An 18,131-nucleotide genomic window follows, 5' to 3' on the forward strand; every position below is an offset into this window, starting at 1 on the left:
ACTTCCACTGCTCTCGGCCCCGCCCCACTTGTCACAAAAAATTTTAAGTTCTACTAACTTAAAAAAAATAAATAAATAAAAATAGTTAGTTTACTTAAATGTTTTGGTGTAATATGTTTCCTCAAATGTTCTGAACTCATTGAGTTTTACAGTGTATGTATTACTTTGTAGAAATTCATACAGAATCCCCACTTTGTAAAATAGTTCTCATGAGCTGACATGGCAGAGCATTATGGTGGCACAGACAACTCTGCAAAACAGCAGGAGGAAGATGCATGAGATGCCTTAAATGACTTGAATAACTCCCATCATGAGCTGGAGCGGATAAATGAGAAAAATGCTTAGTCCCAGCCTCTCCCCTTCAGTTCAGCATGATTTGCTTCCTCCCTGCTTTTTCGAGCAAGAGGTCACCTAACATCTGCGACAAGGTTTTAATCGCTGTGTTAACTCAACATCACGCAATATGTTTCTCCAGTAATAGAATGTCTCCGCTAATCTCAACCGGCTGTTCGCGGTTCCTGTTTATATCGACAGACCGGTCTGATAGGTACCAGGCACTTAACAGAATCCTGGGAAGATCGCAGGTACTCCCGCGCAAACTCTGATTCCTCGGAGAGACCTCACATGCTGTAATTTCTGTTCAAACCACCATCTTTTTCAAATCCAAACTGACTGAGGTTGGCACTGCCATCACACTTTTTGCAGTGTGAAGTACACAAAGCGTGTATAACCTATGTTGCAATCATTGTTTTGTTAGGATACACCCAGGAAAACTGTCAAACTGCAATTCCTCAACTGAAAGAGTCTTGAGTCAAATGTTTAGGATAAATCACATTCCTACCCTCAAGACTCGCAATTCTTTTGACACGGAGTAGAAATAAGAGTAGTTTTTTTTTAAGTAATACTGAAAACGCAATGCTCTCAGAAAGTGTAATGCCCTTGCTTCATAATAGTCACACACTTATGAGTCCCTCCGTTGGGTGGATCCTACTGTGGTTGAGAACTCAAATGTCTAGTGAATGCAAAACAACCAAAGAATTTATTTTACTAAAACTTTTTGTCAAGACCAGAGTGCTGACAAACTATGACAAAAGCCTACGAACTGTCATTGATTCTCAAGAGTAGACTCCTGCTTAGATTGGATACCAAGACTGTAAACCATTGATGAGGATAATTTGTGTAAATACAGTTATTATTTTGTCCTGTGCAAATATTCTTTCTTTTATAAACACGATAAGCACTTATAAAGTATCCTTTTTAGTAGTCGCAAAACTTAGATGGTATGCAGATGGACTGTCAATCAGGCAAGCTGTAATATGATTGGTTGGGTTTATGCAAAATTAGAATTATAGACCTTATGTCTGTAATAATATTTGCGTAACACTTTTAGACAAACATTAATGTTATTTACAAAGTCTACACATCATATTTCTTCAGCGATTTCCATGAAGCCAGTTGAGAACTGATTATGTCTAGCCGTTTTACTAAGTGATATTGAAAACACAATGCAAAAGTGTGGAAAACTTGGAATTGCAAGAAACACATTCTGTATTTTGAAGATATAAACTGAGAAGAAAAGTCTGAAATATGAGACATTAACTCTAAATTTCAAAATATATACTTGGATGTGCAAAAAAAATAAATAATAATAATCAGAATCGTGTAATAAATGTTCAGTTCTGAGAAGAAAAAAACTCAAAATTGTGAGATATAAGTTCTGAGTTCTGACAAAAAATAAAAAATGATTTGCAAGATTTTCACTTAAAATTGTGAGATATAAACTCACAAGAATTGTGAGATAAAAACGTTACTTTTCAGAAAATGGAAAACATTCATCATTCACCTGATTCAAACAACCAGTTCTTTATTTATCATTGCATTGCAAACAAGCAGAGATGCGCCAAACTGCATGCAACATGATAGTAGTGGGCGGGGTTATGAGGTTTGACTGACAGTTTGAGGATCCAATAGAGTTACGAGGTTTAGTCACAAGTTATTTTTGTTATTTTTCATTGGTTAAATATTTGCAAAACCCTCAGACAGTCATAAAGGGTGACCACTAGTAATGATTTATGGAAGAAAAAAAAAAAAAAAACGAAATATAGAGATACACAAGATTTCAGCGACAATATTTTCAATAAAGCGTCCTTTATACATCTCTTCTTATTGTGTCTGTCGCTGTAACGTACAGTCACTTCGCAATTTATGCCTTCTTGCAGTCTTGATTCTGAATCGACGAAGGTTGTTCATTAACCTCAGACCTGATTTGCTTGATGCAACCGCTGTGATTCCTTCACTAGTTTATCTAAAACTTTTTTCTCTCTCTCTCTCCTTGTGATTTTCAGCGCTAACACACTCCAAGCAGCTGTGGCTGACACAACACTGATTCATACAGACACTTCAGATATAGCATGTGTAGCAGTGTACTCGCAGTTCTCACAGCCTGGTGATAAAGTTGTGCCTCCTCTGCTCTAATGAATGAAAGCAGACGACGAGCATGGACATGGTGTTCCTGCCTGCAGAACCCCTGGCAAGGAGAGTGTGTTAACCAATAGGGGTTAGCTGAGGTAATGTCTGTCCTGCCAGGCTGTAGTCTAGCACAGCTGGGGTATCGGTTTGGCTATGAATACAGAGAGAAAGATGCTCATACTGTACGTGGAGCGCACAAAAACCTGTAAATGATCCCAACAGAAGGTCTGATGTGTCTTTGCAGTTCATTACACTAATATCCAGCCTCATCAGCAAAGATGCACTAATTTATGTAAATGTGTACATAAATTATGTAGTGCAACACTGTACACTTTTGTTCATATTTTGTTGTGTTAAAGTGGTGGCAATGCTGATACTGTAGCTATCTTTCCAGAGATCTTTTCTGATCTGCAGATATTCTAGTGTGGATTTCTCTTAGACAAATTACATTGTTGGCCAAAACCATGTTGATAATTGCAGTTTCTTACTCACTGAATAATCACATTTCTACAAAAACTGAACCTGTACAAATATTTCACTGCAGATTCCAGGAGAAATAAACACTCGAGGCAGTAAGACACCAACAACTTTTGTTCCTTTTCACACAAATCATGATTGCATTGGCAGATTATCGATTAATAAAGACTTGTTTTCATGCACAATACTATGTTATGAGCTCAGAACACTTTTATCTAAGTGCATGATTTGTAAAGTAATATATATTATTGTTTACAACACATAATCAGCTCCATATGTTTGTTTTTTTCTCATATAGTAAACTTGCTGGGTCGCTCACCTGACACAGCGTTGCACTCGTGATGTGAAGCAGTCGGAAGCTAAAACTGCTTGGGAGCTTCAGCAAATATGTTTTTTCTCACATTTGCTTTTGAACCTCTAACTCAGGGGTACTCAAGTTCAGAGGCCAAGAGGGCCGCATTTCAACCAAATGAAACGCGAAGGGCCACAAGTTATAACTTGGATCGTAAGACTTTTTAGGCCTACTTAAGACAATATTTGTAGTTTTACTGTTTATTTACTAAAAGTGCAGTTTATCATCTAGCTAAGTCTTAATAGTATGGTGTCCTTTTTAAAGTGTCACTCAACATGATAAATGGCATTTAAAAAAATGATTAATAGCTTGTCTTGCTGTATTCTTAATGTACAAATGCATAAAGAAAAACAAGAACTGATGAAAAGAAATCCTTATTCATTCCTTATTCATCCTTATTTCATTTCTTTTCACAAGAAATTTAAGGTCTGGCTGTTGTTCACTGGCTGATAAGAGTTTGTCCGTAAGACGAAAACATTGCACTTTTTTTATAGTCATTTTATACTCCATTGCACCTTTTTAACACTTTTTATAGCACCTATTTATACTCAGAGAATAAACGTTTTATTATTTATATTATTATTACCTTTTAATTTGGTAAGAATCCAAAAATCTTTTTTTTTCTTTTTTTTAAATGTTCAATCACAATCTCATGAATTACGTAACTATAACCAACGTTGTAAACATGATAAATCAGATATTCTCCGTGAGCTCAATGATGTGATGACAGATCTGTAATGGGAGCGCTGCTTGCTTTCTGTTTATAACACATTGACATTAAGAATAAAAGGTGTGTTTTTCATGCTGCTCGGCAACTTACACACTGCAAAGTTTGAGGAATGTCAACTGCATTTCATCATGGAAAAATAAGGTTACTTTGTTTTTTACTTGCGCGCACAGTCTTGAGCCTTTGATGGCGTTCACGAACACAAGTGCTCGACACATGCGCACTAGAGAGATTCATGCTTGTCTAGTCTTTTTCGCTCAAATAGTTACAATAAAATGTCTTTGTACTTGTTTAAAATTAGAGTTGCTGGTATCTTTTAATCCCCTCAAAGGAGCGCTCTTCAACACGGTCGGCTATTGTGTTTGTTGTTACTCTTGTTTCGTCTTATCCGTTTCTTTTCAGACTGAAACAACAGCCCGTTTCAGTGCTGACACCTTGTGGACAAACTAAATTAGTGCAAAAACTATTCAGTGCGCGCGTGCAAAGTGCCTTCAGTTTATTGTTCTTCGCGGTTAGAAAAACTGTGCTGCGCGCGTACACTATACGCGTTCTCTGCTGATGATTACAGCGTCACGCGCACTGTACGCCTACCCTTGTGTACGTGTAAAAAAACTAAGTAATATTCACGCTAATTTTAGACGCAAATTATAATAAATATACATTTATATGTAGCATGATGCGGGCCACAAATTTAATGCTGACGGGCCGGATGCGGCCCGCGGGCCGCCTGTTGAGTACCCCTGCTCTAACCCATTAATCTTTAATCAGTATATGATATGCAAGCAACAACCCAGAACACCCTTGAAATCATCATTAACTCTTTCTCCGCCATTGACAGAATTTTCAGGCTTTCCCTGTTTTCACTGTTATACGGTAGGGGGCGCTATTACACATCTTCTGGAAGAGTAGAGAATCTCCCGATCAAAACACAGGAAATAAGAAGCACAAGCAAGCGATAAAAGCATTACATATGCACATTGTAGTCTTCAAAAAAAAAAAAAAAAATTTTGATTTTCTCAGATATTTTATTACAAAATGTTGCTTTAAAAAAATAAATTAAAAAAACACTTACCCACATTTAAGTGTTGATAAAAGAAGAAAAAAAAAAAGATTGCATGAAGCTAGAATAAAAAGTTTTGATTTTGTTGTTTTTGTTTAAAAGCAAAGTCTCTGTTTCTTCTCATGATATATTGCATGTTCAGATATCAATACAACAACATATTCTGTGGGCCATGAAAGTTTTGTGAAAATTATCAAAAATTCTGGCTAGCAGGGAAGAATTAAATAAAACCATAAAACAAAATTCATGACTTAAAATAAAATAAACATTAACTGAAATATATATATATATATATATATATATATATATATATATATATATATATATATATATATATATATATATATATATATATATATATATATATATATATATATATATATATATATATATATATATACAAACCCGATTCCAAAGAAGTTGGGACACTGTACAAATTGTGAATAAAAACAGAATGCAATGATGTGTTCAAATTTCAATATTTTATTCAGAATACAACATAGATGACATATCAAATGTTTAAACTGAGAAAATGTATCATTTTAAGGGATTTTAAATTTCATGGCATCAAAACATCTCAAAAAAGTTGGGACAATGCCATGTTTCCCACTGTGTGGCATCCCCTCTTCTTTTTATAACAGTCTGCAAACGTCTGGGGACTGAGGAGACAAGTTGCTCAAGTTTAGGAATAGGAATGTTGTCCCGTTCTTGTCTAATACAGGCTTCTAGTTGCTCAACTCTCTTAGGTCTTCTTTGTCACATCTTCCTCTTTATGATGCGCCAAATGTTTTCTATGGGTGAAAGATCTGGACTGCAGGCTGGCCATTTCAGTACCCGGATCCTTCTTCTACGCAGCCATGATGTTGTAATTGATGCAGTATGTGGTCTGGCATTGTCATGTTGGAAAATGCAAGGTCTTCCCTGAAAGAGACGACGTCTGGATGGGAGCATATGTTGTTCTAGAACTTGAATATACCTTTCAGCATTGATGGTGCCTTTCCAGATGTGTAAGCTGCCCATGCCACATGCACTCATGCAACCCCATACCATCAGAGATGCAGGCTTCTGAACTGAGCGCTGATTACAACTTGGGTTGTCCTTGTCCTCTTTAGTCCGGATGACACGGCGTCCCAGTTTTCCAAAAAGAACTTCAAATTTTGATTCGTCTGACCACAGAACATTTTTCCACTTTGCCACAGTCCATTTTAAATGAGCCTTGGCCCAGAGAAAACGCCTGCGCTTCTGGATCATGTTTAGATATGGCTTCTTTTTTGACCTATAGAGTTTTATTCGGCAACGGCGAATGGCACGGTGGATTGTGTTCACCGACAATGTTTTCTGGAAGTATTCCTGAGCCCATGTTGTGATTTCCATTACAGTAGCATTCCTGTATGTGATGCAGTGCCGTCTAAGGGCCCGAAGATCACGGGCATCCAGTATGGTTTTCCGGCCTTGACCCTTACGCACAGAGATTGTTCCAGATTCTCTGAATCTTTGGATGATATTATGCACTGTAGATGATGATAACTTCAAACTCTTTGTAATTTTTCTCTGAGAAACTCCTTTCTGATATTGCTCCACTATTTTTGGCCGCAGCATTGGGGGAATTGGTGATCCTCTGCCCATCTTGACTTCTGAGAGACACTGCCACTCTGAGAGGCTCTTTTTATACCCAATCATGTTGACAATTGACCTAATAAGTTGCAAATTGGTCCTCCAGCTGTTCCTTATATGTATATTTAACTTTTCCGGCCTCTTATTGTTACCTGTCCCAACTTTTTTGGAATGTGTAGCTCTCATGAAATCCAAAATGAGCCAATATTTGGCATGACATTTCAAAATATCTCACTTTCAACATTTGATATGTTATCTATATACTATTGTGAATCTTCTATCTTCTTTTATCAACACTTAAATGTGGGGAAAATCCAATTTTTTTTTGTTGAAGACTACAGTGTGCATATGCAATGCTTTTATCGCTTGTTTGTGCTTCTTTTTTCCTGTGTTTTGATTCAGAGATTCTGTACTCTTTCAGATGTGTAATAGTGTCCCCTACCGTATAACAGTGAAAACATGGAAAGCAAGAAAATTCTGTCAATGGCAAACCTTAATGCATTTTATTTTATTTTTTTTTTAGTGCTTACTAGTGTTATTTTAGTGTCATTAATACACTATTTTAGGTTTCTGTTAATATTTAGACCCCCCACTCCCTCCATTTTTACTTTAATTTTAGATTAATTTTTATAATAGTTTTGTATTGTCTGAGCAGCCTCAAGCACGCATTATAAAAACATTTTAATAAAATGCATTAGGGTTTGATTTTTATTTTTTTATTTTTTAAACAATAAGTGCATTTTACCATTTAATTGCAGTCAGATTCTATGAAATACGTTTTAAGAATAATAAAAAAATAAATAAAAAAAACATCTTTCAAAACTGTTAAAAATATAAGTGATTTAGCAAGCACAACCAAGACTTTAATGTGCAGGTAACTATAAATTTGATTTATAGTAGGAAATAAAATATGTTCATTTTACAAATGAAAACACAAATCATATGATACTACCCCAGCACATTCAGTTACAACTCCGATCGCTAGAAATCTTGGCAGCGATTATTCCACAACTCCATAAATCTAACGGAACGACACCGGACATGTACTTATATTTGGTTAGAAAAAAACAACAACAAAACACCAAACTGTGGTCTTTGTTCGCGAGCAGCCGGCTCTGTCTTCAGGCTCTTAAATTGTGTAAACACGAGCTGTTATGATTTTACCGTATGTGTGGCCCTGGCTTGAATTATATGGAGACTTGGGAAGAATTTATGGAACATATCTGCAGTTATGTTTCGTTTGTTTGAACCCGTGCACCCAGAAGAGGCCACCTGTTTTGCGTTAAACGTTAATTGTACCGAAAACTTTGCGATGCCGTGCACACTGGCGGGAGCGACTCCCCTGCATGTGCATAAAAATAAAATCTATTTCAAAATAACAAAAAGTATATAAATCATACTTAAAATAATCACTTGCGTTTAAAATCAGCGCCTTGCATGCATTTTAAAATCACAGTTAAATATGAACACAACTGTGAGAAACGGAGCCAGTGAGCGTCCGGGAACCGTGTGAGACCTGTTCAGTTTGTTTCCTCGCACTATTAGCAGTGACAAGAGGTCAAGAAGTGCTTAAGATTGACTATCTATATTACACCGCCTGGCCCTCGGTCCATTTCCCTCACATTGACACAAATATGCATGGAATGCGCGAGCGGAGCCAGATTTCGCAGGCCCCCTGACAGCTTCGAGCCCAGAGAATGTGTAAAAGAGAAGGGAATAGGAGGCTTTGATAGGTACGACAGAAGGCAGGGGGAAAGAAAACTCGGTTTGATGTTTGATGTTTCTGCATGAGGTTTGGCTGGAAACGCTATCTTTGTATGTTTTGATAATCAGAATAAATCAATAGGCCAGTCCGTGACTGGGAAGCAGGAAAGCGGCCACCCGTGGGCTGTTTCAGGGGTTTGCTAGTAATTATCACATACTCCAGCAATCCTAAAGGGGAAAAACAGTCAAAAGAAGTCAACAAGCCTTAGAAAGGAAATCTACGCGCACGTCCAAAATGATCACCCACATCTGCTTTCGTACTCAAGACCTGGACGAATTACTGTAGAACCGAAACGCTCGTGCTGTATCTGACACGACTTGTATTTATACAGTGGAGCGATTACTGTTTTGGATCTGCAGTCTGTTAGGAGATCTGACAAGCCCAATGTAAAGCTGAGGTCTACGACGCACGTGTTCGGCGTACAAACCTCTCTGCGCTGCTCTTCCGTTCACTGCACACGGCTCACACGGATCCCAGGGGCGTGAGTGCGTAGACATCAAAGTTGCATGGGTTGCATGTTTTTGGATGCGAGGTGGGCAGGTATCAGGGGGGTTGACACAAGCCTTCCTCCATATGGTGCCAACTGCAAAGGCCTCGCATTTTAAAATACTTGACTTGACGCCCTTGTGACTTCATGCATGGCGATGTCCCACTACTGAAGTGTTACTCGCTGTTGCGGTGAAAGTACATGGTTTTAACGGGACGGTTGACCCTAAAATGAGAATAAAGTCATCATTTAGTCACTCTTGTGTGACTTTCTTTCTTTTGCAGACCACTTTTGGGGGTATACAGTAGGGTTTGGTCGAAAAACGAACCAAAATTTTATGTATTATGTAACAAAAACCCTGACCTTGGCCGTTGGTCTTCTGTGCTCGACTGCGTTCATGAGACTCTATTAGCACCAGTTCACTCCAAAAACTACACAACTTGTGAAAAATCAAGATTAATACAAACGCAACATGAAATTCAATCCATGTACCTTTTTATCTGAGGTGAATATGTCCGTTGAGTTCGTCGCAACAAGAAGTTATTGCGTTCACATCTGTCAACTGTCATCAGACAACCGGAGTATTCAACTTTTTTGGGATTTCAAGGCATTGCATTCCATGTTTCAAGTACACAAACATATAGAATAGGGGGGCATTTTGTTTTCATATGGGGGACACATATTTTTATGATCTGAGAAACAGACTTTCACCAAAACATTAACATCCTGTAGATCATCCTACAAACCATTGCATTATCCCTATATACTTTGTAAACACGAGGCACAATAGCTTTTTAATTCCTCTGAAAACACAATGATAAAAACAGTATTCTAATATCTGTAGCATATTGATATGTAACACTGGCTATGTTTCCATCTGCCTATTTTTATGCGCATTTTGGGATATCGCATCAAAACTGCCGGATGGAAACGCCAAGATGCGCATAAAAATGTATTCTAAAAATGTGCATTAAAAAACGTATGCGCTCGTTTCAGTCTGATAAATTTCTATCCGATAAGAAAACGTGCACATAAACTATGATGGAAACACGTTTACAAAATAAATTCCTTGATGTGCATAAATTTTTTTTTAAAAATCATGTGACAGCGCAATGGGATAACTGTAGTATACAGTGGATAAATCTTTTTGTGAAGTCTGTCGTCAGTGTGGTTCAGAATAATTCCTCCCAGAACTGTCTTACATCACTGCGTTTCCAAACAGCAGCGTCCGCCTCTGAAACAAGATAACACGTTTATTGCGTTTCGTCTGCACGCTCTGAGATGCAAATAATTTATTATATATACGAAACTTATCATATACAGTGGATTCTCCTACGTTTCTTAGTGATATTTAGCACCAGTTTATCAGGAAGTGACAATTTTGTTCTCTTTGACTCACAGGATGGAAACGGTGCTTTATTTACAAATGTTTTATGCCATATTGCAATTTTGTGCATAAGTTAAATTCGCAATTTTAGATCAATATAGCCGAATTATGTTTCAAGTTCCGTTTTGTGTAATATGCATTAAATATTAATTTTCTGCGTAAGTTGAACCATCTTCAGGGAAAGTCTAAGGAGATGTGCTTCCCATTTAAAAACAGATAATAGATAATAGATTTTTTAAATAGATTTCCTTGAAATAGTTTCAAGTTACTTGTCATCGCACAACCTACACATCCCAACATAAACACTGCTGATAAATTATGCTTTTTTTGGTTAAAAATTATTCAAAATTAATTTGAGCAATTATATACCCAGCAACTCCTTACCATAGCTCGATTAACAATGGTAAGCTTGTAATAATGTTATAATAAAATCAGTACTGGTGGACTTCCGCGGGAAATTCGAGCATTCGTCTTTGCGTCACTATGTCACGTCTGTTCACATGAAGAACGAGTCCCAGGCTAAATCACATGTGAGGATGGCCGATCATTTATACTCTCTTCTCACAGCAGCTGGAATAATTAAATTTATCATTTTGATGGGGGATTGTAATCCAGAAGGGTCCAAATGATAATATTCAATGACAACTGGAGATTCACTAATAGTCAAAAGCAAAAGTATTTAAAAATATAAAGATTTATTGTAATGCTTTTCCCTCAGTTGGTCAGAACAAAAGTGGCAGACATGTTACTTACTTGTTCAGATGATATTTTCCAGTGAAAATTCTTATTTTGGTCATACTTCCAAGACGTAGAATCTGTGATTCCGAAGTACAGTATCCACACCGGTTCAGTGACGGACAGCAAACATTAGATGAATCCGCGCTGAACAGCCGTGCCGAGGCACAACGCACGTAAAGATGATAATTCCACAAATAATTGCAATTGCAGGTTTAGAAAAGAGATGGCGACAAAGTGGAAAAACTTACAGACTGCGGCTTCAATAAAGCGTGTACGTTCACAAACCACTGTTAATTTGAACAGATTATACGCAGGATTTGGATCTCAGAAAGCGCGCATAGAGAGCTCCCTTTAGAATCAACCAAAAAGCTGTCACTCATCTTTAGTTGGGCTTAGTTCACCCAAAAACGAATTTCTGTCATTACTCACCCTCATGTCGTTCCACAGCCGTAAGACCTTCGTTCATCTTCAGATACCACTACAGTGGTTCAACCTTAATGTTATGAGGCGACAAGAATACTTTTTGTGCACCAAAAAAACACAATAACAAATTTTTGTTTCGCATCAGTGGTGCGGGGCGTGTATCAAACTGCCAAAGTCACACCCCCCAGTGGTGAACCAGTGAAATTTCTAAACATTTATGACGTAACGAAGCCTCGTTTACTGAAATCACGTGACTTTGGCTGTTTGATTCACGCTCCGAACCACCGATTCAAAACAAAAGATTTGTAAAGCTTCATGAAGCAGTGTTTCGAAATCATCCATCACTAGATATTGTTGAATAAAGTCGTTATTTTGGGTTTTTTTGGCGCACAAAAAATATTCATAACATTAAAGTTGAACCACTGTAGTCACATGAACTGTTTTAAATACGTCTTTAGTAGCTTTCTGGGCATTGAAGATGTTTATTATCTTGCTGGGAATGATGCAGGCCTCACTGAGCCATTGGATTTCATCAAAAATATCTTAATTTGTGTTCTGTGAACGAAGGTCTTATAGGTGTGGAACGACATGAGGGTGAGTTATTAATGACAGAATTATTATTTTAGGGTGAACTAACCCTTCAATAAATGAAGCTGACTGCTCTTTTTTACGTAATTGTTTGTTATAATAAGATAATAATTTGCAAGCGTGTAAAACTCAGAATCCACTCACCACTCAAAACGCCAATGCTAACTTAAACACCTCTGATTGGTCATTGCGTTCAAGAAATCATGTTTGTGATTGGCTACATTGCTCAACACTGAAAAAACAGGCCTGATTTGCTTTCGTAGCCTTCCATTTCCACATTATTTGGAGGAAAACATTAGGCAGGATGTGAAATTTACAATTAATTGACCGGTTAATCAATTACCAAAATAATCAGTGCTTCCAGAGAACATTTTGACATGTGTTTCTGTACGATTATTTCTCGCTTCACTGATTTTAACTAATCTCTTTAAATCTCTAATCTCTAAACTCCGTGTGCAATGTAGCTTTCCGTTTAGGCAACATATTTTGTTTGTTTAATGTTTCATTCTAATGTTTTCTTTAGTTTTGTGATTTGCATTTGTTTTTTTCCCCATAAGATAAGTGTATAGTTTTTTAGTTGCAGCCCTGCAGCAGACTCTGTTTTCCTGTCATTATGACCTCCCTCGACCTTTTGGCATATGCCACTGGAATATCTTCTATACTTTGTTTTGATGGTCAACTTCAAGGGAAGCGTAGAAGAAACATTGTATCATGTTGAACATAAGCAGCGTGGGCCTCCTGGACGAGAGGAAACTATGCATGCATTTAAGGGCATTCCATCACCGGGATTATTCAACACGGACCTTTTGCGGTCTTATGAGGAGTTGCCATGCCATTGTTTTCCATTTCATGAATGTCAAGTTTGCAAAATATACAGAAGTTCCTTAGACGCGGGGGCCACAAAGTGAAAGCAATGGGTTTTGAGACTTTATAAAAAGACGTTTTGGCTTGGACACTCCTGAGGTGTTGGAATGCGAGCGGGAAGCTTCCCTTATATACAGTGTGTTTTCTGGGAAAATGGCTAAATCATTCGTTCGTTCAGTCCCCCTTTTCTAGACCTTCCCTCTGTTGCCCATTTTTTACTGTTCCCTCGGGACGCACAACCCAGACACGTTCTGCTGTTTTGATATGTATTTTGGAACGTGTTAAAAACTGATGTGAGCCTACGACGCATGTTCGTCTAGCTCCAGAGTTGCTAAAATTGGAGGTGTCGAATGTTGTTTTTACTGCTTGCTCTTTTCTTGTCCGCTTTGCCTCTTAGGTTGTGCTGGGAACTGAGTTTAGCAACTGCCTCTGTATGACTTCCCTAAAAGCTGACTTGTATATTTTCTTATATGTTAAACTGGTATTTCATGGAAATAAGGGTGCAACGATACCTCACAACAGCATAAACGTCATGCACAACAGTATATGTGCGTCGTTTCCTTTCAGGTCTAATGTAACAACACGTGATTTGATTTCCTGCAGGATTACAGGGACAGTTCATCAAAAAATCAACATTATGTCATCATTTAGTCAGCCAATTTTAGGGAGAATATTCAAATTTCTTGTTATATATATATATATATATAATTTTAATATATATAATATATATAGAAATATTGCCAATATATTGCACGTCCTGATATTGCTGAGTTAGATGCATCCCTGGGTCAACATATTTTGTTGATCCTGGAACAACATCCTAGTCTGAAAATCTTAACCCTATTCCTACCCCTAAACCTAACCCTACCCAAAAGTTATCCCAAAAATCTGAGGGAAATGATAGATGAATAACACTGATGTAGAAGCACCTATTCATGATTTTAAGCCTAAACTTGACATAATCTGTAAACTTGTCCCTGAAATCTGATTGGTTGATTTGAATGTTGTTCCAGGATCAACAAAAATGTTGACCCAGGAACATGTTGAACTCAGCAATATCAGTTTATGCACGTAGCTTCATGCATTGTTTTTTAACAACACTTGAATGTGGGTAATTTTATAAAAAAGCAAATTTTTGAACAAAAAGTTGCTAAAATTGTGTTTTTTTTTTCAAAGACTTTGTTTGATCATCATTCTGGATCTGATCCGGAGTAGATCGAGTCCACCAAACCCCAAAGCTTCACATTTGTTTCCTAGTCTTGAGTTCAACATTTCACTCTGTATTGTTGGCCAGTTTTGATTTATTTGCTATTGAATGTTTGATGATCACGTTATTTTACAATGCTTCTATCGCTTGTTTCTGCTTCTTTTTTGCTTGTTTTTGGATCTGGATATTCTGTATTCTTTCAGACGATGCATAATAGCGCCCCCTACCATATAGAAGTGAAAACATGGATTGCTGGAAAATTCCATTAATGGCGGGGGGAAAATTAACTCATTATATTGAAAATATCAATGTATCAAAAAATATCAAAAAGTCTAATGCAGTTTTGGAATAACAACAAGTACCTTAGAGTAGTAATATACCCTTAAATAGATATCACCATACTTCCCCAGCTGATTGATTACATTAAAAATTGCAAACATTTTTTGTGTTACAAGTTTTCTAAAATATTATGTTTAAATATGCAAATGAGGCATTGTCTAATTAAATACGCGCTAATTTGCATACGTCTCAAAATTGACCGGTGCCTGAAAAAACTGTGTTTTTGCCTGTAGTGTCTCCCCTTAAGGTTCTACTATAAACCTTTTAGGGGTGAAAAAAAGTCAACACAATCCTACGGCAATTTGTCACTATTTTGAATCTAATTGACACATTTTATTACATAATAATAACACTTTTCTGGGTCCTCAAAGTGCTTTACATATGTAAGGGGGAATCTCAATGTGCAGCATTCACCTGGATGATGCGACGGCAGCCATATTGAGCCAGAACGCCCACCACACACCAGCTTATTGGTGGAGAGGAGAGAGAGTGATGAAGCCAATCAGTGTATGACTGGTTGTCACTGACATTAGTGTAGTCATTGCTCATATATATATATATATATCTTCATGAAGTCTTCAGAACAGTGGTAACCACAGCATCTTCAACATAACAAACTCTTTAAATGTCAAACATAACAACATTAAACACTAACAGGTCTTTCCCTTCACTGAAAACAAATAAATTAACACTTAATTTGAACATTTATTATTCTTATCCAGTGCTGGGAACTAGAAATCTACTGCCCAGTTTCCAAAGTTATCAAGACAATTTCATTAAGTTACAATTTAATAAAAAAAGTAATGATCAACATTATTATGTCAATAGAACTCAATAAAATAATATTAGCTACTTAAAAGTTAGAATTACATTTTAAAAATGCATTTATTTAAGTTGTGGTAACATGTCCCCTGAATTACTTAATGAATTTTAATTTTTGGGTGAACTAGTCCTGTATTAATGTGAATGTCCCTCTCTCTGTGTTTTCCAGGAGAGGTTCTAAGCCTCATGGACGATCTTTTCTCGGGTCTGGGCTCCTCGTGTGTGGTAGCAGGACGGAGAAGCGGAGAACATCCTCACAGTATGATATACTCTCTCGTCTTCAAGTGCCTGGAGCCCGACAGCCTTTATAAGTAAGAGCCACAGCAAGCAACAAAGTTTGAAAAAGCTCTTCATTTCAACTAATACTTTTCTACAGTATATTGTAAATATAGACTATATTGTCTTGGCAGGACAACATGCAGCAAAGTAACACCCTTGAGCTATGATCATTATGAGTGAAAAAAATTAAGGGTTACACTTTATTTCGATGGTCCACTTTAGACATTCTAAAGTGAAAGTGAAAGTGACCGGTGAAGGCCAAGTGAGCATTAGTAGACTGTTAGGTTAGGGTTGACATGTAGAATGAGTTGACATGTAGTTGCAAAGTTACTTATAGTTAGTAGAATGTCTAAAGTGGACCATTCTACAAAGTTTATTAATACACATTTGAGTGATTCCGAGAATGTAAAAATCAAACTGGCATGTACACTTTGGGATAAATGTACACTTTGTAGTATATATACAGTCTTGTATATATGGCCGTCAACAAGGCTTTGTAAGTAAGTAGCAGAATTTTAAAATCGATATGAGATAGGTGGCCTATAGAGACGATAAAATAGGGCTGATAACATTTCTTGGTTCTAGTTTGCATTTTTAACTCTTTCCCCGCTTTTGATTAAATTTTCAGGCTTTCTGTGTTTTCACAGTTATATGCGCTATTACGCATCTTCTGAAAGAGTACAGAATCACCAGATCAAAACACAGGCAAAAAAGAATCATAAACAAGCAATAAAAGCATTGCTTATGCATGTTGTAGTCTTTGAAAAACCATGATTTTCTCAGGTTTTTGTTTAAAATGTTGCTTTTTTTTTATTTTTATAAAACTTACCCACATTCAAGTGTTGATAATAATAATAATAATAAGAAGAAGAAGAAGAAGAATGCATGACGCTAGAATAACATTTTTTGTGAAAATTATGAAAAACACTGGCAGTGACTGTCAAGTTTAAAAAAAATAAATAAAAATAATAATAAAAAAAAAAAAATAGTTAACCAACTGGAGTTTATTTTGATCTTGATAGAGCCAGCAGGACAACCAGCGAGTTGCACAATACGATAATCAACTCTAATCCACTCATAATACTTAATGATGTTTGTGGATTTTGTTAATTAAAAGGATTTTATAAAAGATCAAGAGGAAGAAAGTGATGTTGATGACAACAAATTAAAACAATTTTCCAAAGACAACCTGTTTGGTTTTAAAGATATTGATTAGTGAAAAAAAATAATAATAATGATGTAAATGATAACATTGAGATGGGGACAGACATTCAATGCACTGCAGCTGCAGTCTAATGCAAGTGAGGAATCAGCACAAATCTGATATATTCAGTCTGGATTCTTTGGAAGGACAAATCCTTCCAACACCGATTTAATAGTCCAAAGACCACCGGAAAGTAAATTGATGTGGTTTGGATTTGGTAATTTAAGTTTGCTAAGTGTTGTATTACTCATTGTTATTTCTGTAAGTTGTGTTTACAGAGCACTTTTTGGAGAGGAACCAGACAGGTAATAAAATGGCCTTTTCTTTGTTGGTTGTTTAGGCCTCTCGTGACAAGACATGTCAGAACATGGTTTAGTTATGAACAGGACGAACCTCATCAGTGTCGAATTTAATTGTGCCGCCTTCTTCTATTGAGGGTGAGGGGGTTAAAGAACACTGTGTGCATTTTTGTTCTTTCCTAAATGTTGTGTGATTTTCCGTCTTATTGCCACCTTGGTTCCTCACCAATCTTTCCCAGGCCTTTGGTTTCCATTTTGAGGAATCGTTTACCCAGAAATGAGCATTTTTGTCATAATTTACTCACCCTCAACAATATATATAGTTGTTGTTTTCATGTCAGCTCTTTTTCTGTACTATGAAGTGGATGGAGACTTAAAACCAAGCTTTTCAGACAGTATTTGTAGTATGCTGAGCCATAACTCAATGCTTTTTACAAGGGTCATGTTTGTAGATGATCTTTTTAAACTTGCACCAATTTTTGGCTTGCAAAGTGCATGCAATTTTGTCAGCATTCTGTATGTTAATAAGGAGAATTTGGTATTTAGTCATCACTAAATCAGTCAAGGTCTCAAAAAATGTTTAAGAAATTACTTAACAATCAACCTAAATGAGCAGCGTGGCAGAGCTGACTGATGGGAGAAGGTTAGTGGTGAAACTTTGAGAACAGACCCTGAAAGAACGATCCTTTGGGGGCAGAATAAATCACGGCCACTGACACAGCGAAGCATGATAAACCTGGTATGACCCATACCGTGGCGTGAATTATGAGATGCCTGAATTATGCATATGCTCTCCAAGGTTCAGGGTCCAAATCTCTGTTTAGCTGTAGACTTGCTATATCTTAGGTACATCTATCTTCTCCTCAACCACGTCTGATTGCTGCTCTGGTATATTTCACAGTTTGTGGGAAGAGTTGAAAACAAACCGAAGGAAATATCTGTTGTTTTAGCTACTAATGCTTTTGATGCCTGGAAGGCAACCCATTACGAGAATACTGACTACAAGATCTTTAAATGCTTCCATTAAACC

At 36.9% G+C, this 18,131-nt stretch overlaps 1 protein-coding gene across 1 annotated transcript in view; it reads left to right on the forward strand.

Moving 5' to 3' along the window:
- Positions 1 to 18,131, forward strand: part of LOC137033835 (astrotactin-2-like) — a 460,374-nt gene that overhangs the window by 430,233 nt on the left and 12,010 nt on the right. The window contains exon 20 of the mRNA XM_067406219.1: positions 15,489 to 15,630. Coding sequence (XP_067262320.1) covers positions 15,489 to 15,630 — 142 coding nt within the window. The remainder of the gene's footprint in view (positions 1 to 15,488; positions 15,631 to 18,131) is intronic.

Source organism: Chanodichthys erythropterus, chromosome 13 (genome assembly GCF_024489055.1).
Source record: "Chanodichthys erythropterus isolate Z2021 chromosome 13, ASM2448905v1, whole genome shotgun sequence".
In the NCBI taxonomy this organism is placed as follows: Eukaryota; Metazoa; Chordata; class Actinopteri; order Cypriniformes; family Xenocyprididae; genus Chanodichthys; species Chanodichthys erythropterus.